The 24,763-nt window shown below is 37.6% G+C and overlaps 2 protein-coding genes across 10 annotated transcripts in view; both read right to left on the reverse strand.

The window, feature by feature from the left end:
• Positions 1 to 24,763, reverse strand: part of PLXDC2 (plexin domain containing 2) — a 786,648-nt gene that overhangs the window by 118,144 nt on the left and 643,741 nt on the right. The gene's annotated exons all lie outside the window — the stretch shown is intronic.
• LOC140847791 (myosin-IIIa-like) overlaps positions 1 to 24,763 on the reverse strand; it is a 124,925-nt gene that overhangs the window by 73,873 nt on the left and 26,289 nt on the right. For 6 of the 7 annotated variants that reach the window (XR_012127978.1, XR_012127977.1, XR_012127976.1 and 3 more), the window contains 2 exons: positions 6,788 to 6,945; positions 2,690 to 2,843 (listed from right to left, as the gene is read on the reverse strand). Coding sequence is in view for 2 of the 7 variants with exons in the window: in XM_073229118.1 (XP_073085219.1) it covers positions 6,939 to 6,945 (7 nt within the window). In the remaining 5 variants the exon portion in view is untranslated. The remainder of the gene's footprint in view (positions 1 to 2,689; positions 2,844 to 6,787; positions 6,946 to 24,763) is intronic. The other variant, XM_073229119.1, reaches the window with a different exon arrangement.

The following is a 24,763-nucleotide window of genomic DNA, read 5'->3' on the forward strand; positions in this document are numbered from 1 at the left end:
AATATGAGGATCTGGCTGTCTTCTGTTAAGCCAGAAACTGAAGAGATTTGCAAAACTGTAAAACAATGGCACTCCTCACTGATTTTTCTTTGTTTGGAAAATACAGTTACATTTCTTTATGTTAACCTGTAATGGTTTTCTTATTGATTTTTAAAATGGATTAATATTTTTTAAATGCTTCAGTTTTGATTTTTAATTATAATAAATGTCAATAGCTTATAACCCATGCAAACAAAAGGTCTCTAAGAGACCCCAGTAGATTTTGAGAATATAAAGGGATCTTGAGACCAGTTTGAGAACCTGCTGCAGAAAGTACCCGCTGCAGATGAAGCTGGGCTGACTTACTCCTGCTGCACAGTGTTCTCAGGCCATATGCAGGGTACTTCCTCAGGCTGACCCACTAGGCAGACCGCCTGATTTCAATCTCTACCTTGACTTCAACTCACCTAAGAGCTTCCTGGCATTCTTTGATTAGATCCTGATTTGGTAAAACTTAATCCCATGCAATTTATGTTCTTGTATAATAAATTTGGTGAGAACATTATGATTATTTTCATCAAAGAACCTTTCAGATACATGCAGACCATAAAAATGCTTCAGCCTCTACTTTGCCAAAATAGGCAACTTGAAGCAAGTATCTCTCCCTGGCTTGTATTTTCTAATCTTAAAAAAAAAAATTACTATTATAATTCTTTGCCATCAGAACATATCTCAAAACAGATTCACTTTATAAATTAAAGTGCTTCTGACATGGCTCCACAAAAATTGTGGGAGCTAATCGGCATCCTAACATAAACACTGTATCCAAAGAATTAAAATCCACTAGACATGGTGCAAACTTAGTGCTAATAATAATGCACTAAAAATTACATTTTGCAAGTAAATTATACATATCTTAGCATTTTAAGAGTATTAATATTTTGCTTGTTCTGTCATTTGAGATTTAAAACCTTTGCTAAAGAATATTTTAGGAGAAATAAAAGGGAAAGTTATCTTGATTCCAGTGTTTGTCACACAGGGAACCTTACATAAGGGAGCATTTCTTTCAATATAAATCGATTTTGTCATATCATTTAACTGTCTATCCAAATGATACTGCTGGCCTGGGGGAACTCCGCTCCATTTTAGGGAGAATTAAGGCGACAATAATCACGATTCCAACCTTTATCATCTTACTGAATAATATATTCTTACTTAGAAAGTGCTTCTCATGAGTATACAATTGTAAAAATCTTCATAGTTTTCTTTTTTGGAATATTAACTTTGTAAACAATAACAAAGAAGGAAAAGACTTATATTTTGGGGCATTTATCCTTTATTCTGTCTTATAAAATGTCTAAAAAACCAAGAACTATGATCAGATGCTAAATCTGCATAATAATTTGTGATTACTGGCTCCAAGTAGAAAAATAAAGTACATCTGGCTCTTCTGACCAACACCAAAACTGAAATTCACTAGCATCATTAAGATCAGAAAGACACTAGCAGATCATTATTTCCTATTGGGGAGGTGATTACCTGTTTGGGGGAACAGTGCCTATTATACTAGAAGGATTTTGGTAGCTGTGATGTTCAGTGAAAAACAGAAAACAGACAAGATGTGGGGGAAAATGCTTACTGTTTAAATCTACAGTAAAAGCGAAAGTCTCACTATGATTGCAAAACATTCCAAATTGTGAAACTTAAGTTACTTGTAAAATAGACAAAAGTAAAGCTGCTTCCTCAGTCATTTTTGGAGATCTCAGCATCAATTTAAAGAAGATGCTTATATTTAAAAGAAAGCCTATTTCAAAATATGAATCCTTACATAACTACAAATAAGGACATGAAGTAAATTTATATACCATATCATACAACATTCTTATTCCATGTGTTTGCACATGAAGGAGATGTGAAAAGAAGTTTAAAAAAAGTTATTTCCTTTACTATTGGATTCTTTAAGGAATAAAACAGCACAAGAAATAACCACAATTGATGTTAATGCAAGAACAATCAAATTATATTAAACTGTTATGTGGATTATATGAAAAAAAGAAAAGGATGGATGGATTTCCTTGTGTGGAAAAGATACATTTCTGTATCTACTGTAAAATACTGCCTATGAAAATGTTTTTACATAACAATTTTTTCCACTCTCATTTTTAAATCAAAATTATGTGCATTTAAAACCATGGTTATAATAAAGTTTGTTGGGAAGGCAACAGATTTAAAAATCACATGGAATTTGTGCTGTTACAAAGACAGAAGGGATCAAGAGGGTTTAGGGCCATATTTGAGAAGGAAAAAATAGTCTGAGAAAACATGCTACTCCAAAGCAGCAAAACTATAATCAAAATGTGGTTGTTTGAAAGCATGGCACAGTAGTTTAACATCTGGAAAACACTGCTGCTATTTCAATTAGGTAGTTCCCAACTCCCCTCCCCAGTGGTGAGGTAATGTATTGTAACTTTCTCTAGCTACTGGGGTATTTTCCTAGCACTTTGTGGAAACTGTTGGCTTTCAGAAACACACAGGCTGATTTGAAACAAAAGTTAAACAAAATACAGAATTGCAACAACAATAAAAAGCAATTTAGAAAGAGGATCAAAGCCAAGCAGATAAGCAAACATTTTTAAATCAGCTGAGATTGTTTTTCAGATCAGTTCCCTAATTTCAAAGAGCCAAAGCAAAGCAAAGCATGCTGACTTACACTGATTCTTCAGTTCTTTCAGCTGTTGTTTAAATTGTACAAATTTTTCATTGTTTTGGAAGTCTGCATCTGAATTCTTACTCTGTAAAGCCAAAAATTTATTCTCCACTAACAATTTTAGATCTGGTATTTTTTCTGGACGTTCTTCTTTTACCTGAGGAAGATAATAAAATTATCTTAGTTAAGTGTTAATGAATAGTTTTGTAACATTATTTTTATCTCAATTCATTCAAATGAAAATACCATGAGGTAGAAAACACAAACTCGCCACAGTGAACAAGAGAGGTTGGGACTAGTTGCAGAACAAACTGTTGGGAAAGAGTGGAGGGAATCATTCACCCCATCTACTCATCAATTTCTTAAGCCACTCTTCAAGGTCCTCCTAATTTGCTGTCTCCTGGCAATTACGGGGGGAAAATCTCACGCCAGCACAATTCCGTGTCCTCTAACCTGAGCATTGTGGCTTCTGCTCTTTACCCAGCAGTCCCTCTCCTGTCCCCATCTGTCTCTCAACATGCTCCTCTTCTCTGGCAGGTTGAGAGTGGCTCTTATTTCACAAGAGGTTGACTTGAATCTTGAGCTTTACCATCTGCTGCCACAAGAAGGAACAAGTGTCCCCTATTACGTTCAAGATTAAACTCAGCTCATATTCCTTTTCTTCCTATCAATATTTTATTATAAAATGAAACATGTAGAAGAGTTGAAAGAATCGTATTTTACCATTCATCTATCTCCTTGATGCCACAATAATGTTTTGCTGTTTTATCACATATCTATCCATCTTTGTGTTTTTCTGTCCACCCTCAACCAGGTTTTTAAGTTCATTCTTAATTTCATCTTCATTTTCAGAACACTCTTTTCCTCTCTAGAGGCTCTTACCCCGTAAAATGTTTAATTTTGCCCTTTACTTCCATATTTAAAATCAGCCTCTTATAATCCCCTCAGTTATTTTCTCCTTACAGTCCAGCTCCTTTGAAAAAAAAATATCTGTATCCACTACTGCTACTTCCTTATCCTCAAACTTTTGCCACTAGTGACGCTGCTGGCCTCACCACTTCACTGTAACTGCTCTTCTGCAGGACTTCATAACAGGCTCACTGAATCACTGGCCTTTTCCTGGTGCTCCTGCCATCAAAAAAAATTCACCAACCTCTCCCTCAGGCCCCAGCAGGCCTCAGCCACGCTCCTACCATAGCACCAATAATATTAACTGGATTTATTTTTATATTCTATGTCTCTTTCCTGTAATAAATTCTAAGGTCTTTCAAAGGTGTCTGATGTATCAGTGTTGCCAGCACCTGACACATTAGAAGTAGTACTTAATATATTTCAAATGAATCAATCTTATTAGATTCCAAATATACTTACCACTAAAACTAATAACTTACTGACTGTTGTTATCATTAGTAGAGTACACAGCACAATTTCTGAGCTGGAAGATAACTTAGAAGTCATGTAATCTTGAGCTACGCACTCCTCATTTTCATAAATGAATAAAATGATATACAAAGAAGTTAAATGACTTGTCTACAGTAATCCAGTTAATTAGAGGCAATGCTAAGACTACAAGGTAAAGAAAATTCTTCGTTTTGGTTCTAGTCAGCAGGATATATTTCTGATCTCTGAATCTGAGTAGCAATGCATGTGAAGTCAAAAGATTATGTGCAATTTATCTGCTTTGATTATCCTTTGTCATGGAGAAAAGTATTACATAATCTTCTTTTGCCTAGTTGTTAGGCATTTTAATTAGCTAAATGGGAAATAAAAATTAAGCAAGAAACCAAAGTACTCAAAGTTATATTTATGGTACAATGTGAAGGAACTATCTTCTCATTATATATTAATGGTATCAACCAGTACTGAATCCACCATCAAAGAAAGTTGTGAAAAATATGGAGAGGCTTTAATGATAAGTCTTATATGTAATTAAAAATTTTAAATAAGTCCTGTAAGGCTAAAGAACCAGTAAAGCTCAGTTTGGAAAAGAGAAGGTAGAAAGGCAATTTAATAATGCCTTTCTTCTAATAAAATGAGGAAATGAGCTCAAGAGTAAGAGCTATTATACATGGTGACTAGCTATCCTCTACCTCTACAATGGCCAGAACAAGACAAAACAAGTTCAATATTGTAGCATGAATAGTTCAGAATAGATACAGAAAATAAATTATGAGTTTTTATAAGAGAATTTCAGTCTTTCTGAATTTATAAAATAAAATTAACTTGCAGCCACCTGAGATGTTAATGGTAATGTCACAGGGAGGCATACAGATAAACCTTCTCAAGGTCTTTAATGAGTCTGAAATTATTTAATATGGGATGATCAGGAGAGGTCTCATCTGAGCACATGATCAGTAAATGCAAAAGCTCTTTTCCAACAAGGTCTCTAACCCACTCTACATACATAATTTTCTTGGTTCAACTACAACTAATGCTGGGAAGTTAAGGTGAGGGGTGGAGAGAACAGGTATTTTGAAGTTGACAACATGGCAACCTGAAGTATCACTAGGAAAACCTGAATAGACCAAATTTAGTGGTTCATAGTACTTTCTCCCCTGACAGCCAGACCTCAAAGGAACAGCTGTAAAGCACATAAACTCACTGTAGTAAGTAGCTCCTCTGGAAATCTGAAGCTGCAGTGAGCATAGCTATCCACTGCAAAGAGAACTTAATGTACTCTAGCTACCAAAACAAAAGTCTGGAAGACATTAAACCCACTATGTTTAAATCTATGCAATAAATGGGGATTCATTATATTTCAATGATTTTTTTTTTGCTTTGTATCTTCAACAGAAATAGATCATTTTAAAAGGGGAAGGAAAAAGTCTTTCTTTAGGTAGTGGATCATAAGTGTTATCTAGTCTGAAAAAGTAAGGATGGCCCTCTTTTCCTAGGTCAAATTTAAAAATCCCTTAAAGAAATTCAAAGTGGGAAGAAGGAATTTAGCAGATGCCAATCCATCCCTTTCCTAAGGATAAAGTTCCTAGACACAGGACTTAAAATCTCAATGAATTAAAATTTAAAGACACTGTATTAATTCATTATGCCTGTCGTAACAAAGTGCCACAGACTAGGTGGCTTTAATGACAGAAATTATTTCCTCACACATCTGGAGACTAGAAATCCGAAACCAAGGTGTCATCAGGGCTGGTTTCTTCTGAGGCCTCAAACTTTGGCCTGTAGATGGCTGGCTCCCCCTGTGTCATCCATCACAGGGTCTTTCTTCTGAATGTGCCTATGTCCTAATTCCCTCTTCTTACAAGGACAGCAATCATATTGGATTAGGGCCATCCCAATGATTTTATTTTTACCTTAAACACCTCTTTAAAGGCCCTGTATCTCTAAATACAGTCACACTGAGGTACTGGGGATTAGGACTTCACATATGAATTTTGGGGAATCCAATTTGGCACATACACATAGATTTTTAAAACAAAATTTTAAAAACAGCTTATAGATTATTAGTCTTTACAGCATTTTAATTTTAAAATGATAGAAACTACTGAGAAGTAGACTTAGCAGATATCATACTTACATAATGGGAATTTAATACTGCTTTTAAGAGAGAAAAAGTCAGGCCTAGGGGAGAGGAAGCTGCGACACAGCTCCAGATGACTGTGGCCATGTGAAAGCGCCAGCCCAGGTTTTTAAAGAAAAGTAAGAAATCTAGATGTTTGTCAGATACTTTCTCAGAGTGTGTAGTCCAAACAATACATCATCCTGAAGGTCATGAGTTTGAAACCTCTATTTAACGTAAAGGAAATATTTTGGACATAAAAATAAAAGTACTCTTGTAATCCACAATATCCGGGAGGTATTGTGCATATCCCATACTTTTACTTTAGGGATGAAATATGGTCCTTTCAAGCAGAACAGGGAATAATGGAAGAGGATGGTTGTGTGTGTGTGAGTGTGTGAGAGAGAAAAAAGTAAGGGATTTCATTTTAACATGCGCATTCAAATTGCTTGTTTAAAACTTTGGCTCCATACTTGAGATTAAAAATGAGGCTCTGCTACTAACTGAATGACCTTGGGAAAGGTACTAAATGCATCTCACCTCAGCTTCCTCATTTATAAATAGAAAATTATAACAGTATTTACCTCACAGTGTTGCTGAAAGGAATAGATGGAATGAAGCAATAAACCACTGAGCTGTCTGCCAGAGCATTCAGTAGTGAGTAGCTGCTGCTGTTGTGACTGTCCTTGTTATCATATATGATCTTCAGGGTTGCTGGACACACAGGTCTGCAGCTCAGCAGCTGACATGGGGACACACAAGTGGAGGAGTCAGTGCATGGATTTTAAATGGAAACTGCAAAAGTCTACCAAGGAGACTGAATAGGAAAAAAAAAAGGAACCAAGGACCGAACTCTGGAGAACACCCCATTTATGGGGCAGCAAGAAGAATCTGAAAAAAAGGTACAAGAGTTAAAGAAGATAAACAAAAGAAAGAGCCCCAAAATCTAGGAAGAAATTTCAAGGTCTATCAAATGCTGCTGAGAAGTCAAGCTAAAAGGCCTGCGATGTGCCCAGTGAATTTGGTGATTGCGTCATAGGGACTTTAGCAAGAGGAGAGGTAAACACAAAGTATTGACTCCAAAATATCCAGACCTTTGTTTAATGAATTGTTCTAAAAAGATGGTGGGGTGATAAGCAGAAACATACAAATCTTCAAATTTCTATAGGTTCTCCAACCAACTGCTCAGTTTCAGCTCCAAAACACCTGTGAATGTTTAGCTACATTTAACTGGAACTCAACACTCCTCTGACTGCAGTATTTCTTGTGTTAGCAAGGGGAAGGCAATCAGTGAGCTCAGTCAGGTCTCTGATGGCTCTGTCCCTACGAACAGACGCTACTTGTTTTGGGAAAAAAGACAACAGTAGAAACAAAAGGCAGAACTTGGTTCTTATCCATACTGAAACTACGTAATATTTTCAACATGCTTTAACATAAAATTTTAAATATTTATATGATAATAATATACTTCATTTCTTTCAAACAGTACTGTATACATATGCAGTTACTCAAAGTGTGCCATTTTACTGCCACAGGGCAAAGTCAAGATCTCCTACTCCAATTATCACTACTGCCTTGTAGCTATCATTTCACTGGGAGGGGAGATCACAGGAGCTAAAGGTATTAATGGGCTGAGTCACACAAACTTTTGAATCATGGGAGAATCTGGTAAAACATTAGTCATTCTTTTAACTTAACCAAGACTCAGATGGATGTATTCTCTCCAAACAGCCATGGTTGGAGGTTTGGCTCCCCAAAAAACATATACCTGGTGATCTACATTTTGGAAATCACACAGCATTTTAAAGTTCATTACAAGTACATAGTAGTGATAAGCAATTTGCTCTGTGTTCTGCTCTACACACTAAGTATCCCAAGTTCTAATACATAGTCAGCTTGAGCTAAGGCTATAAGACTTGCTTTCGTGCTGGGAATCCACAGGGAATTGCTTCAATTGGTCCTAGAACATTCATTCAACAAATATTTACTAAGTCCCATTTGGGTACCTGGCATTATGATACTATTTCAAGCATTAAGACATTTATGGATGTTGGCCCACACTTATGACACATCACCAACACAACTGGTCATGCACAGAGTAAATTTATGTACACTAACACTGTCTCCAGCTTTATACAGCAAAAAAGCTTGGCAAAAGTTTTTATTGAAAGGCATGTCTAGGCTAAGAATCATTATGCTTTCACTGGGTATAACCTAACTGTATGTACATACGGTATATTTTCTACAGAGTTTATACTATACTGCCTTAGCCCTGTTTAAAAAAATAAATCCCACACGCTAATGATGACCATGGGTTATACCCTTAATCTCATGCCAATTTCTGTTGTCAATTGCACAATCTGCACTGAACTCTGTTGGACCCAATTATTTGTACCTGAGTGAGTTTCTAGTGCCATTATTTAGTTTGACTTCTGACAAAACACTTAAGAGAGACACTTCCTTGTGGAGCATTATAACACATCAAATGGACTTCACAGCTTGCCAAGGTGTTGTAATGCACCATTACTGAGCACCAGCCAACCAGACATGGAAACGTCTTTCCTCGTTCAAGGCTTTCAGAAGAATTTTGAAAATAAACTTAAAACATGTGAGAGAGTGCTATTGGTCTAGTTCTAATGGACCAGTCCTATTAGAATAGACAGATGTCTAACAGATGGCACTGGAATGAGGCAATCTGCCATCTACGTGCATCTGTTACTAAATATTTATGCTGTTGAAAATCACTCCAATAATTTCTCATGACATCATTCCCACTACAGGATTATGACCAACAGGAATCACTTATTTATACAGGCTAGCACATTAGCATTCCCATACTGGAGAACAGAACCAAACTGCTAATTTTGCCTCTTTAGGGTTTTGTTTTATTGTTTTAGCCTTTTTTTTTTTGCTTTGTTTTGTTTTGGTAGAATTCATAGAAAAATGCACTATATACTTTTTCATTAATTTGTCCACAAATCAGTAGACACTGAACTAAATTCTGGCTATAAAGAAAATCTAAAGTTACTTCTGAAGCTACATAAACCCTTTCCTTTATTAAGATCATGGTCTCAATTATGCCAAATTCATAGTTAAGAGCAAGGCCTCTAGAATCAGAATGCTCAGATCGAACAGAGGAGTTTGTAAGAATAAATAAAATGGGTTACTTCATGTAAAACGCTTATTTAGAATGGGCATATGGGGATGCCCAATGTATAACAGCTATGATAATTCCAGCTGTGGCTCTACCATTTTCTAGTCATGTGGCCTTGACAAGTAACTTACTCTGCTTCCGCAGTTATACAATGGAAATAACAACAACCTATTTCATAAGGTGTTGTTAGATTAAATTATGCAACACATGTAGTGATTCATTCAATACCTGCTGTTTAATACATTTTCACATATTATTACTACAACTCTTATGATCATGGCTTCAATCATTTACTTTATAGTTAATATTTCCTTTAAATTTTATTTAATTATATTTTAGTTTATATTTAAATTTACTTTATATTTAGTTGTCTCCACTTTCTTCTTATTCCACAGGTGATCCCTGCCCCCTAAACAAACATTAACTGTAAATACATGACTCAGGGCTCAGCATAAACCAAACAAAGAAATAAGAATTTGGAGCCAGGCCTTGCTGATGGAGGTTTCACAGACATTAGTTTTGTAGGATTTCATTGCATTTATTATTAAAACCTATGGGATTTAATCTCAGCAGGAATTATGCATCACATCAGACACTGGGAAACAAGGCAAACTCCTCTTTCTTTCTTTCTTTCTTTCTCTTCCCTGTTCTCACTGCATTGTTCAGGCTGATTTTATGGAACAGAGCTGAAGCTAAATTAGGTGCTGGAGGAATGCAGTGAAAAGGCACACAGCTGTCTAGCACCTCTTGGCTCCAGCACACTTTCCTCCTTTCTCTCTCTCTGGTTCAGGGCAGAATGCTACTCTCTGCCGGGTTAGTTTAACTGAAGAAGCCTGCTGGCCACTGGAATTGCCTGTATCTCTCCCATATCTGTATTTCTGCACCATCAGTTACTGTCAGGCAGGGTCATTCACAGTGGGCTGCTCTGGAAAGCGTGGTCAGCATTACTGTCACATTATGTACATTCCACATTATGGAAGCAACAAGGGAAAAAAAAAGACAACTTACAGTCATCATAACAATACTAATGAATGACTCATGCTTCTACTCTTTCAACCAGCATAATTAATTACATGTGAAATGTTGCTGCTCAACTTTAAAGTTAGCTTAACATTTTAGATGCTACACAATTAACAATATAGAAGATCATAGGGCATAAGGAGAGAAGAACAGTTAAATATAATACAGTGAGTTTCCTTGAATTTTAAGAATGGGGAAAGTGAGGTCAGCAAGTTTGTGATGTATCCAACCTTGTGGCAAAATTCAATGAACTAAGTGATTGATATGACATCTCCTTTACTGTTCTGGTTTCTTAGACTTTCTCCCCACCCCGAACACACACAGACACACAAACACACAAAAACAAACTGTACATGTTTCAACACCCATTACTGCATTCATCCATTCAACAGATATTTACATTTTGGGAACATGTAATAGACTCCGGGCAGTTAGGATGAGCTGGGATGAAGCAAAGAAGAAAACAGACAAGGTCCTTGCCCACATCCTGATGGAAGACTTAACAGTAAACATCAACAAAAAATAAATAGAGATAAATTCGCTAGGACTATGTGTGAACAGATTCATTTTTGGAGGAGAATATGTTAAAATCAAGAATGTAGCACTGGATACCGCTTCAAATATTACTTGATTAGTTGACAAAGCCGTTTTTGCTCACATGAGTTTTGAAAATACATAACTCCTATGTAGTTAATTCAGGCATGTAAAATTAAGTGCATAAAAGCTTTCTCTGTGAATTAAACACTTTAGAAGCTATTAAAGTTGTAAGGAATGGTTAAGAAAAACATGTATATTCTAATAACAAAAATTCCAAAAGAATCTGTAATTGTGAAAATATTTTACATCTCACGTCCCTTTTGGTCCTTGCTATATCCTAAGTACCTAAAGCAGTAACTGGGATACAGTAGGTACTCAATGAATACATGTAGATGGAATAAAATGGATGAATAAATTATTATTTGTCAAGGGAATATGTCAAGTACAATCTTCATCATTACCATAATATGATATCCACATTTGTCCGAAACAAAATGATAGTTTTTGAGTTTGTGCAAATAATAGCTTTGAATTTCTCTTAGTATCACACTGGATATTTCTTAAAATGAGGAAGTACACCCAAATTTTCACAAGAACATTTAAATGTTTCTATAATTTTATACATTAGTGAATATCTAATCAATCATGACTGTTTGTTGTTCTGGCCAACTTTCAGTTTTCCAGCATCAAATAATTTTTTAAAATATGTATATACAATTTATTCAATGTTGACTACATGCCAGGTACCAGACAGTAGAACTGTAAGACAAAAAATACACATTTATAGAGAGTGACAGCTATAGGTTTTAGAAGGACATTTTCTTTACAATATCATATCATTTAAATGACTTTAAAAAAATCTCTTTAAAATCTATCTTAAAATCTAAGTGTCCAATTCAATTCAACCAATATTGATTCAGACCCTGCTATATGCAACACATCCTAAATTTTGAGGGGTTACTATAGGTGAAACGGGATCTAGACCCTGCATTCAATAAACTGTAGTCTTTGTCGCTAAGGAGAGGATTCCAAAAGCTGAGAAAGAGTATTTGCATGTGGAGTGGGGACTGGTGGGTGGCCAACTCTGAAAGAATAGCATGCGTAAACTGACAATGGCCGGGACAGTGGTGGTGTGCTATGGCCAGAATATAGAGGGTATGAGGTCAGAGGAGGGCATGATTTTTGAAGCATACAGATGTCTTAAATGCACCCAAATTCCGAAAGCCCTGAAAGCAAAGCATGATTTTCAACAAGGCCTGGAACTCCTCTGGTGTTTATCTCATCAGCTGACCCCACCACCCAATCACGAGCACACACCAGGAATCTCCATCTATCTGACCTCCTATACACACTTCACCACCAATTTATGCTGTTTTCATCTCAAAATTTCTTAAGTCTCCATTTTTTTCCATCTGCATGGAGGAGATGATGGTTCACTGCCTGAGATGAAGTGGCTGAGGTCAGGAAGAGTGAGAAAGGAGGGAAAGAAAATCAGATGCCAGAAACACTACAGAACATATGTAAGAACATTTCAGATCATTCACCTGGGGCTGCTGACTTGATACACGGGTAAAATAAAAAAGGACTTTCTTACAACTGCACCTCTTCTAACTCCTTATTCTGCTCCTCTTCTAACTCCTAAATAGAAAATATTTAATAAAACCTCAAATGTCTATTTCTGAGGTAAAACCTCCTGTGCTACTACCCTGATCTTCAAGCCCTCATTATTTCATACTTGGACCACTGCGCATGGTGAGAATAATCTTTTTGAAATGTAATTCGGATGTGTCACTAGTCAGTACCCTCCAATGGCCTCATGTCACTCAGAGAAAGGTCCTGTGAAGCTGACTGCAATGTTTCAGTTACCACACTATTCAGCTACCCAGCTGCTTCCACTTTTACCTTCTAACTGGCCCCCTGCTCACTCCTGGCAGTGCCTATAGCACTGTGACACACCTGCCCCAGAGGCTCACGCTGACCCTTCCCTCCTGGAACTCCACCAGGTGAATGGACCTCTGTCCGTGTGAGGCCTCAGCTGGCCACCCTCTCTCTGACACTGCGAGTCCATGCCCTACCCACACCGGGCTCTCAGTCCTCCTGACCCTGCTCTGTATTTTCTTTACATGCACCACCATCTAATACGGCACATCATTCACTAGTGCATCAGAGTTTTCTGTCTAGGTCTTCCCATTGATATGTAAACTCCATGAGAATAGGTTTTTAAAAAAATATATCAGTTTTTGACTAATAAACCCCATGCTCTTAGACCAAGTCCTCACAAATGGAAGATTCTCAAAATATATTTCAAGCAAATATTTTACTTTTAATAAATGTTCTTCTACTGTAAGACCAAAGAAAATTTAGTATTATTTTTCACTCTGGTGATAAGCAATTCAAATGCTCAAAGAAAACATACATACACACACACACATACATATACATATGTTTCAAGATAGTTTTACACTTTTAGTGTTTTCCTTTTTCCTTCATTTTATAGCACTGGCTTCCATTTATGTTATTACTTTATTAAATATTTAATTTCTGTATGACTTGGAAAAAGCAACGCAGAATTCTTGTATAAGATTTTCATGCTCTTGTGAAAAATACAGCTTGTTAACCAGGTTATATTTTCCATTTACTCTGTAATATTGGAGAGACACAGTTTCAGACTATAAATATTTTCTTTCTGTGTTGTCAAAGGTTCACAAATGCCCTTAAGGGGTTGTTATGATGGCTTCACTTGTATTTCAGTTCTACACACGGAAAAAAGAAACAACTACTGCTGCCTGTTAAATTTTTATCCTTACTATTCAGTTGTATTATTCTAATGTAACAGTTTTATTTGCTTTTACTTTGGTTGAATATACTCTTGGAAATATCAAGCTCTATCTTCTAAGGTGATTCAGGAGCCACTGAGAGTCATATAGAAATCCTCTCTTAAACATACATCTAAGCAGTGGCTTTGTTTCAGTTTCCTTAACCATCCTTAAATTTCAGTAACTAGGTCACAACTGGTATTACCAGTGGGAGTACAGGCTCTCACTGGTGGGCTCTGGAGGACTATTTTTCATTTATCTGCATTTGACCTCTCTGGCCAAGTGTGCAGTTCTGAAGTAGTGGTGGGGACAGGAGCGCACGCCAGCCTGGCACTGACTGGGGCAACAGGTACCAGAGTCACTCCAGCCACACCACATTGTTATAGCCCTGTTCATTCCCAGAGCCCTTCCTCTTTCACATATAATCTGTTAAAGAAGTACTTCCATCTGGACTGCACAGATAAACACTTGTTCATAAAACTTGTAGCAAGGCTGGAAGGAAGGATCAAGTTGGAAAAGTGATATATGGAACCAGATGAAAATCTAGACCTATATTAGCATCTTCCTTAACTTCTTCCAAATCTCTGTACTTCTTTAATTATTCTAAATCTTTGTACTAAATCTCCCCACTATTTTCTCAAGTGCTCTCTGCCCATTTATTACCATGACCAGGATTTCACCCTCTAGGGCAAGGGTTGGCAAATTTTCTCTGTAAAGGGCCAAATAAATAAATATTTTCAGCTTTGAGGAACATATGACCTATGACAATTTTCTCATTGTGGTGTGGGAGCAGCCACAGATAATTTATACATAGAACAGGGGCAACTGTGTTCTAATAAAACTTCATTTACAAAAAAAAGGCAGCAGGCCAGATCTGACCTGTAAGTCATAGGTTGCTGACAAGCTGTTAGGCAAGAGATCCAGGGGAAAGAGCAGGGTCTGGAGGAGAGGGACAGCAGATACTGTCAATGATCCGCGGTTCACAAAGCAGACAATCCTTTTTAAAAAATATATGTATTAATGTATGCTCTATGATAGGGAGAGTGAAACTGTTTTTAAAAGTTAAACTATGAAATGCTTACTATTACTATTAAAGCTTACAAGTTAGTTGCAGAACAGGCTAAATATCTCATTTAATACAATGGGAAGTGTGAGTGGAAGAGGCATGGGCACCAGCTTTTAAAAAACTGAGTCTTTTCCCCAGTCACACTCTTATTTCCAAAAAATATTAAATTCCCTCTGACTTTTAACTTTCAGTGGCTTCTAATGTTATAGGCTTCTCTGACCACCATCCTTGATGTTTTTCATAAAATGATGAAGAATATTAAATAATGTTGCAAAGCCTTGTTAAATTTTCCATCAATGCTCAGTTATTTGCTTGTCTATCTATAAAGTACCTCTGGCAATACCCATAAGAAGCTGGATACACTGGTTGCCATTGGGGAGGGACAAACGTAACAAGGACACTATTTTTCACTGACTGTCTTTTGCATTACTTCAATATGTATGGGTAACTTATTCAAGAACAGAATAAAAGAAAATAGGTGTTATGATCTAGTTTAGATTTTGATTTATAACCAACAAGCAACCTGCATCAATCAAGAAGTATATGAGCCTTTGTTAAAGAGTTGGGCAATAGGCACAATCTCACCTATTAAAAAGGGCCATTTTTTTAAGGCTATTAGCAAATTTTAAGCAACATATACCATCTGGTAATCCCATTTAGGTGGTTCTGGGCAAGGTGAAAGTATGCCTGTGTGCTCTTAAAAAGGAATCAGATATCTGGAGGCCAAAGAATAGTATCTCCACTGGGAAATTTTGTCTGTTTCTGCTGTGGCTGTGACTTCTCTGTGCTGTCTGTTTTAGACAGAGTGACCTGTTTTTAGATGTTGAAATAAAACTGACATCTGTGTTTGCAAGAATATTTGATGGCTATTCTCCATTTGCCAAGAGTTTCCAACATCTTTCTTCTTCTCACTATTAGCTTAGAGACAAGAGGGTAGAGAATATACCATTTCAGAAAGCATAATTTTGTTGCAAGGATAGTGCACAGTTTCTTCAGTATGAGGAGCTGCCAGTACCACTCTAAGTGTCTGTAGGGCAAACACCATTATGGAAAATTAATTTGCTGAAGAAAAAATATAGCTGGGGAATTTTATGTAGTTTGCCTTTTCAAAGAACAGTGACTTGAACGGTCACTCAGAAACATGCAATTCTCCTTGTCACATTTATTTATTTCCTACAATAAAAATAATATACATTTATTTTTTTTTTAAATTGAAAAATGCCAAAAGGTATAAAAAATCACCTATAACTCCACCACCAAGAGACAACCACCATTAACATGCTGATGTTTCCTTCTTATTTTTTCTATGCACATTACTTTTTAAACAAGTCAACATAATTCCATCTCTGAGTCAACTTATTCTCTCAGCATCTGCTCTGGTCACAATGGGTAAACTATCCTTAAGAGCGAAGGCCGACTCTTGTAGGTGGACATGTGTTTTCTCCAGGACTTGCTGCTATAATACTACCCTTGAATATGCATCATCAACCTCTCCCTCTATCAGCATACAAATGCACTCTAGTATATCCCATCTTTAAAAATCCCGTTCATGCTCCACACCTTCCAGCTACTGCCCCATTCCTATTAGAGCTGAGCTTCTGGAAAGACTAGTTCATGTTTTTCATATCTTCTTCATTTCATGTCTCTCCTTAATCTCACCCACTGGGGCTTCTTTCCAGCCCCCTCTGCTGAGATGGCTCTTGTTGAGCTCATTTGAAGAATATCCTGTGTCCAGACTCAGCATTACTCTACTGGCCTTGAGTTTTCAGCAATATTTGGCAGAGTCGAAGATTCCCTCATTCTGGAAATGCTTGATTTATGTGGCCTGCCCCAACCACATTCCCCTGCTCCTTCTCCCTAGAGGGCCATGCTCCTTGTTTCCTCTCCACTGCCAGGTTCCTAAATGTTGGTGTCACCCAGAGCTCTGCTTTGGGCCCCCTTCCCTTCTCTTTCTAAACACTCATATTCAGTGACCCCACCCAGCATCATGGCATTAAATATCTCCATATGCTAATTACCTATAAAAACTACCCTTAACATGAATTTCTCTTTTGGAGTCCAGACTCCTATATCCAACTGCCTCCTTGGTAACTATTCCATGTTTAATTGGCCTATCAAATTTAACATCCCCCAAACAGAATTCATGACTACCCTCCACCCTATGTGAATAAACACAGGAGAATTACATCATCATCCATGGACTGGGAACAATACCCACATTCTAGGCTGGGCTTCCCAGGTAATGTTTTATAGATATATAAACATAAATACAAATATATACTTTTTTGCCTTGAGGGGAATTTGTGATAGTGAAATCTATATAAAAATCAACTAAGAAATAATAGTATTTTACTTTAATTTCTATTCCCAAGACTGGAATTGCCATAGTTAGGTATTTATTATTTCCCCTTTTTTCCTTCTTTTTGAAAAAAAACACTGGGCATTTTGACTTCAGATTTCTCAATTAAAGAAAAAGCCCAGCTGTATTTATATAAATATATAAAATTCTAGCTGCAAAGTGAATCAAAATCTTCCACAAACTAACAATTTGTTAAATATAGTACGTACCCCCCTTACCCACTTTTTTTTTTTTTGCAGAAATTACGGAACTAAATAGGGAAGCAAACAAGATTAGGGCAGCTGAACAGCCAGAGATAAAGCTTTCCGTGCCTGGCAGTAAGGAGTGAGGGACATGTCATTTTGAATTCTACTCAGAAACTGAAATATTGTTCTCTAAACCTTGACTATTACCTTAACATTTTCTTTCCTCTTCCCCAGCAAAAATATGGTTAACTTTTAGCTATTTAAAGCACAAAATTTTCCAGTAAATTGCTCTCAATAGACTTATCACTAAGGCCTTTGATATGAGGGTAAAAATGTACATAGATTACAAATGTAAAGGCATTCAGGGAAACCAGCTGCTCTGCCTCCACTCAACTTGGGTGTTTCATGCATCTGTTTTGCTGCAAAAAAAAATTAGTTTCATTCACACTCAGTGTCCTGCCTCCCACTGGCACTACAGAAATAAACAGTAAATGTACTTCCACGTAAATGGGTCTTTCCTTATGGTGACAATACAAAAAATGGATGCAGTCAAATACTAGGCTATTGCTAATTTGAAAGAAAAGAAACAAATAGTCAACATTGTACTATTTCTTGCAACCTTTGTAAAGTAGGTTAAGTCTCTTGATAATTTCTTAGGTTATTTTTTCTTTCCAGGACAAAAATTTTTTCAAGACTAATGCCTTTTAAGAGAAAGGTCAAAAGATGTACATGCAGAATTTTTGAGGAATTTGTGTTCTTTTTAGAAACACATGCTGTATTTTGCTCTGTATAAAGTAAGTATACTGTTGGGTAAATAGCATTTTAGCCAATGAAATCAAATGTGGTAATTTTCAGTTTTAAACAAGGATTAGAGTCAGTTTAATATAGTTAAAAATAGGTAAATGCCATCATTAAAATAATGATTTCCAGAATATCACTAGAAACACTAACATTACAGGAATTTTGGAATCTGATATAAACTTTCAGAATTTATAAAGTGGTCCTAATATCTGATAAAATTTAAATTTCCCTGTGAGTAATTAGCATGTTTTAATACTAAATGCTAATGAAAAACATCTTCCTTTGAATGATGCTGAAGATACCAAGAAAATTACATAAATTGGTCACATGAACTTCAGCGAAATGTCTTGAGATTTCATCCTTGTATAGATTTGCCAAAATCATTTTTATGGGAAAGTACTAAGGACAACGTTTTTCAGGCTAAATTAGGACCCAGATCATAAACAATGAGCCAGGACAGCTTTTTACTGTACCCAATTCTCTACTTGTACATAGCTAACATCACAGATGGTAATCTATTCTGGGTTGTTAAACAAATGTATTCAGATTTTTCCCAGAGTCCTGATCCACAGCCCACACTGCCCAGCTCCAGGAGCACCACTAATGTGGGGTCTCTGCTCCAGGGTGAAAGCACTCATGTGGAATGTGAAATGAATGGTACTTCCTGGAGTCGCATAGCATGGACCATCTCAGAACACTTCTGGGCACCAGAAGGATCATTACACTAGCAAATTTTGCTGGCTCACTGCCATCACATGCTACTGTAGGACTCTGATCAGCAGTTTTGTGAGTATTAACTTTTACTACTAGTGAGGAACACAGATATTAGCAAAAGTGCTGGTTTGAAAAACATAGTATCTGATTTATGGCCCAGGGCTGGTCATTAGTTGGCCATGGAATTGGCTGGATTGGATTTCTCTGGGCTTTAATATTCTGACCTCTAAAATAAGGAACCTTTCCACAAATAATAATCATCTATGATTATATGTTATTCTCTGGAGGAAAAAGAGAAGGCAGCATGAAATAGACAGGAATTGAACTAGGTGTTGAAGACAAGTGGGTTCTGGCCCCAGCTCTTCTGATAACATGATAGGACCCTGTCGAACAAGCCTTTTTTTTTCTTTCTTTCTTTCTTGATCTCAGTTTCCTCCAGTGACATGAGTTAACAGAGGTAGAAGATTCTTATGAGTGTGATGGTTCTATACTCTGTTTTGTTTTGTTTTGTTTTGAAGCTTCAATGTAACTTATTCCTAGGAATTTTTTACAGCTTCTCAGTTCAGTTTAGCAACTCTCTCTCTATTGGAATTCCTTTATTTGTTTGCTGCATAGGAGCAGACATATTCACAATGGTTTTCTGCAAGGAGTGCTTATTCAGCCACCTATCCATACAAAATTCCTGTAAGAGACCATGTTTGGAAGCTATGTAGCTCCTCTCTGGGAGCTTTTCCAGAAGAGGAAGGAGTAAAGACAGGTGTAAGGGAACATCTCAGGGGGAAGGGTAAGTTATCATTTCTTTCCAGATTTCCTGGTCCTAGAGGGGCCCATACCACAGTCTGAGTTCTCTGAGTTCTCTATCTTGGAAAGGCACTGCCATCAGCTTGTGCCTTGATGGGACCTTTTCTCCAGATTTCACATAGACAATTACTTTACCACCTTGTTTTGGCCAAGATAAGATTAGAATTTTCCAAAATGTAATTTACTTAGAATATAAGCATGCACACACACACACACACACACAAATTACAACACTCCACAAAAACATAGAAATAACGTATCAATATAATATGTTGCATTATACATTGTAATGAATATTGTAACCAGTGTTGCTCATGTGAAACTTTCATAAGATTGTATATCAATGATACCTTAATAAAACTTAAAAAAAGAAATATATATCAATAGATTCTTCATCTTAAAATACCCAGATATCCAAACACTAGCCACTAACTGCCTTGAAAATCAAACATGACAGCAACCAACCAGCCCCGCCTCCCACCCTCACCTGCATCCCCTGCTTTCAAATTTAAGAAGAAATATTGGGAACAAACAAAATGCATACAGAATCACTGCTGTGGTCTGCCTCGGTATAGCCATGGTTCACCTTTAAGAGCCAATGAAAAGACAGCAGAGTGGGACACAGGTAGCTTCAGGGTACCTCTTAGTGTAGGCGGTCAAGAACACAGTCAAACCACTCAGGCTGACTTTCAATGCTGTCTGTGGTCTGGTCTCTGCATTTCTCTCCAATCCTATTTATGAGTTCTCTGCTGGATTAAATGGTTGCCTTTCTGTGGGTGTATCTCCTGACTTTCATGGTTTGGCTCTGGCTATTCTTTCCAGCAATTATATTCATCTGGTGGTAACTCTATCTTCACATGACAAAATCCTGTTTATCCCTTGCAGTGCTGATTCAAAGGCCATCTCCTGGATAAGCTCCCTTTCCCTGCTAGTGGAAATATGCTCTGCTTCTTCTGAACTCCCCCAGGATGTTATTTGTATTCCTTTTACGGGACTGGAACTTCCTACTTTGTGTAGTGACTATCTACACACTTGTCTTACTTCTTTTCTGAAAAGGAAGCCTCTGGTGTGCAGACTCTAGGGCTGCCATTCTGCCAGACACTGTGTGAGGCCTGATTCAGAGCATTACACAATGGCCTCAATAAATATTGAGACAACACTGGTGTGTTCTCAACTCATGATTCCTATGGTAGCAAGGATTACATCATAATTGATACTGTATTGGGTAGGGGACATATGACATTTAGTCTTGCTATGGTCTGGAAACAGAAAGTAGGAGAGAGGAACATGTCAAGATAACCCCAAGACTTCTGGATTAATTGTTGTGCATGAATAAGAAAGGAAACAAATAATTGATTTTGGTTCTGCCAGCTTAAGTTCAATTTTAGACATGTTTAGTTTGAAGTCTTTGAAACAGTCATATGGAAATGGGATTCAAAAGGATGGTTATATAAGAGCAGCCAGGACAGCATTTGAGAAGCCGCATATGTTAAAGGAAAGGAGTAATGTTCCAAAGAATAATTCTCACCATGACATAGTCACAGCCATTAGAGAAAAATTACCTTGCCCGGAAAAGCGAAAGCAAATGAGTCACAAGTTGTATTGCACTGAAAGAACCCTATTATCACTGCCTATGATAAATGATTTCTCTGCTTTCTCCATTCATTTTTTTTTTTTTTGGTAAAATCAGAATCCCATTCAAGTAAATTTATATTATATAATATCCCACACCTAAATAAAGAATTGACAGCTTGAACTGAGCACTTTTAGCCCCTTATGGCTGGAGAATATTTAGTTTGTCTTCCATTTGTTAATCCTTGGAGATTGTCTCAAAGTTGCCTCAGATCCTGGTCTGAAGATCATGTATGCTGAGACAACTGGAGTGATTACAACAGAACTACAGAAACAGCCAGTATTTTTGGCCTAAAAACTATGTCTGAATTACTAAATTCTTATAAATATTCCTTTTTGCTTCCATACAATTATTACATGTCAAAGTTAATCACCACTAGCATATCGAGGGTATCAAGTAAAATATTCAAGTGATTTCTCTTTCTATATAAAACAAATTTTAAATGATAATGTGTTAATAATGTAACTACCACAAAAAGCTATTTTATCTTGGAGTTTATCACTCAGATTCTAGGCTAGGTTTTTCCACTGTTATGAGGAGTGTAAGTCATAGCTGTGAAAATACTTTTAGGTAAATGTTCAAGATATATGAAAGAAAGAATTTTAGGAACCAGTTTACATATTTTACCGAACAGGTATTCACTGCTTCAGCAGCTCAAAATGCCCTTCCTCTGTGGCGAGAAATTCCCAGATGCTTGTAAGGACTCTGCCTCACACAGGAACTGGAAGTGAGGGAAAACCAGTATTTCTCACTGCATTTTTTTCACCTGCACCATGGGCCTGTCATCTAAGCTTGGGGATTACATGGTCTTGTATGGAATCTAGAATCTCGAGGGAGGGACCCAAAGTTCAAGGTCAGTTTACAAATATTTGGTAGTGGCTGTGCATTCAAGAAACCAGTGCTGCTGTAGCAAGTGCAGGGAGGGTGGGCACCAAGGCAGCCTCTTACCAGGCCGGTGCTCAGGAAGCATATCTAAGGCACCCTGCTTCCTCCGCTTCATGCCCAAGCCTGGCTCTATGCCTTCCTCTCAGTTCTCTGAGCCACCCAGTAATTTTCACTAAATCGGTTTTCTTCTGAAGTTGTTGGCTTGTATTCTTTTTAGTTAAGAATGCTGAATACTACATTTCAATCACAAATGGCTCTTATGTATTCCCATTAAATCAGATAACTGAAAACTGTAAGAGTGGATTCAGGAGTAAAACTTTAAAAAATTTTATAATTCAAATTTCTCACTGATTCAGTCTTACATTCTAACATTGTCAATTTCAACTCCTGGGGGGAAAAACATGTTCCCATGGTTTGAATATATTCTCGAAGCAACTGCAGCATGCATATGCATCTTGACTTTTCCAAACAGTTGGGTAAGTTATGAGTGGCTTGTTCTATTCAGGCCTTGCCTTAAAATAGGAAGTTCTTGTATGCATTCCTTAAAATAGGAAGTTCTTGTTCTTCCAATGCCTACCCTCCCCATTACAGTTCCCTGGTATAGTTGACCCTTGCACAATGCAAGGGTTAGCAGGCCAACACCCAATGCAGCCACAAATCCCTTTTACAACTGACTCCCCCAAAACGTAAGTACCAATAGGTTACTTTTGACTGGAAGCCTTACTGATAGCATAATGAATCAATTCATACACATTTTGTATGTTATATGGATTATATACTGTATTCTCACAATAAAGTCAGCTAGAGAAAAGACATGTTTTTCAAATTGTCACAAATCTTCAAAATACTTTCCATTATATTTATTGAAAACAACACAACTATGAGTGGACCTGTGCAACTCAGAATTGTGCTGTTCCAGAGTCAGCTACAGGAAGGCAACAGATTAAAATGTTATGCATGATTTATTTTGTTATACACTTCTCTATATCCTGTATCTTCTAAATTTCTTAAAAATAAACATATATAGGAGCCAAAACTAAACAATTTGGAAGAATGGAACAGTAATGTGTTGAATTCAGAAATGAGACAAAATTAGAAACATGAATAAACAGGAAAAACATAGGAGAGGATGTGGAAATAACTACAAAATGGCCTAATGCAATCAGGTGCCCATAATAAAAGTCATTTCCTAATAGTACCTTAGCCATTGAAAAGTATTTCTTAGTTTACATTAGAGTGTGCCCCAGTGGTGATTGTAATTCAACACATTCAACATGACTATTAATTTAAAACTATGCAAACTACCAAAGGCATTCTTTATCAGCAGAGATAGCAAATCACCAATGAAATTATACACATTTGTCCCAAAAGAGATTGTGAATTAGACAATATAAAATATCAAGAATGGAGCCTAACTTAAAAGTTTTTAAATAAAAAAGAGAGAGTGTTGAGCCCTGCTGAAGGAGGAGCCAAGATGGCGGCGTGAGTAGGACGTTACGTTATCAGCGGAAATCTCCTCCCAAAACAACATATATTTTTGAAAATACAACAAATACAACTAATTCTAAAAGAGAGATCAGAAGATACAGTACACAGTGAGGCTACATCTACATCTGCAAGAACTCAGCACCTCACAAAGGGGGTAAGACACAAGCCACAGCCCAGCAGGATTCAAGCGCTCCCCCCACCCCAGCTCCCCAGCAGGAGGAAAGGAGTTGGAGCAGGGAGGGAGTGGGAGCCCAGGACTGCTAAACACCCAGCCCTACCCATCCGCATGGGGAGCGCAGACACACACTGCGTGGTGTGCTGGATATTAGGGAAACAGAACAGTAAAATCTGTGAGCAGGTCCCCACAGCTGACAACCCCTGGGACAAAAGAAAAGCAAGTGCTTTTTGAAAGTCTTAAAGGGACAGGGGCCTCACAGGTGGATGGCAGCATTCCAGCACACTCAGCCCAGCAGCTGGGAATCCTGGGGAATTCCAGGTGTCCTAATCCCCTGGGCAACAGCACAGCTCTGAAACCCCTCATGGCGATAAACAGCCTCCCATACATTCTCCCTCTGGTGCGGCCCCGCTATAGGAGGGGAGCGGCCACGGGAGACACCGTGCCCACAGCAACCGCACAGAGCCTCCTCCACAGTTGCCCTGGCCAGACTAAGATGTCCCACTGGTGCACCAGCAGCCCAGCACAGACAAAGGAAGCTGGGACAGGGAATGAAAGGTCACCATTCTCGCAAGAGAGCACACCCAGCACACCTGCCCCTCCCTGCGGGACGCTGGGCTGCCCAGACGGCTGTTCCACCTGCAGCAGCCTCAGGAAATAAAACCAGAAGCTGCTCACCATGTGTGGGATGTTTTTCTCCCAGCTGACACACATCCCAACTGCCTACAACTACCTCTATTGCCATGAAAAGGCAGAAGAATTGGATCCAGTCCAGGATTACCCAGACAACCCCTGAGAAGGAGCCTGGAGAGATAGATTGAACCAATCTTGCTGAAAAAGAATTCAAAATAAAGGTCATAACCATGCTGATGGACCTGCAGAGAAATATGCAAGAGCTAAAAGATCAAGTTACGAGGGAGAATATA

This window comes from Manis javanica, chromosome 2 (genome assembly GCF_040802235.1).
Source record: "Manis javanica isolate MJ-LG chromosome 2, MJ_LKY, whole genome shotgun sequence".
NCBI lineage: Eukaryota > Metazoa > Chordata > Mammalia > Pholidota > Manidae > Manis > Manis javanica.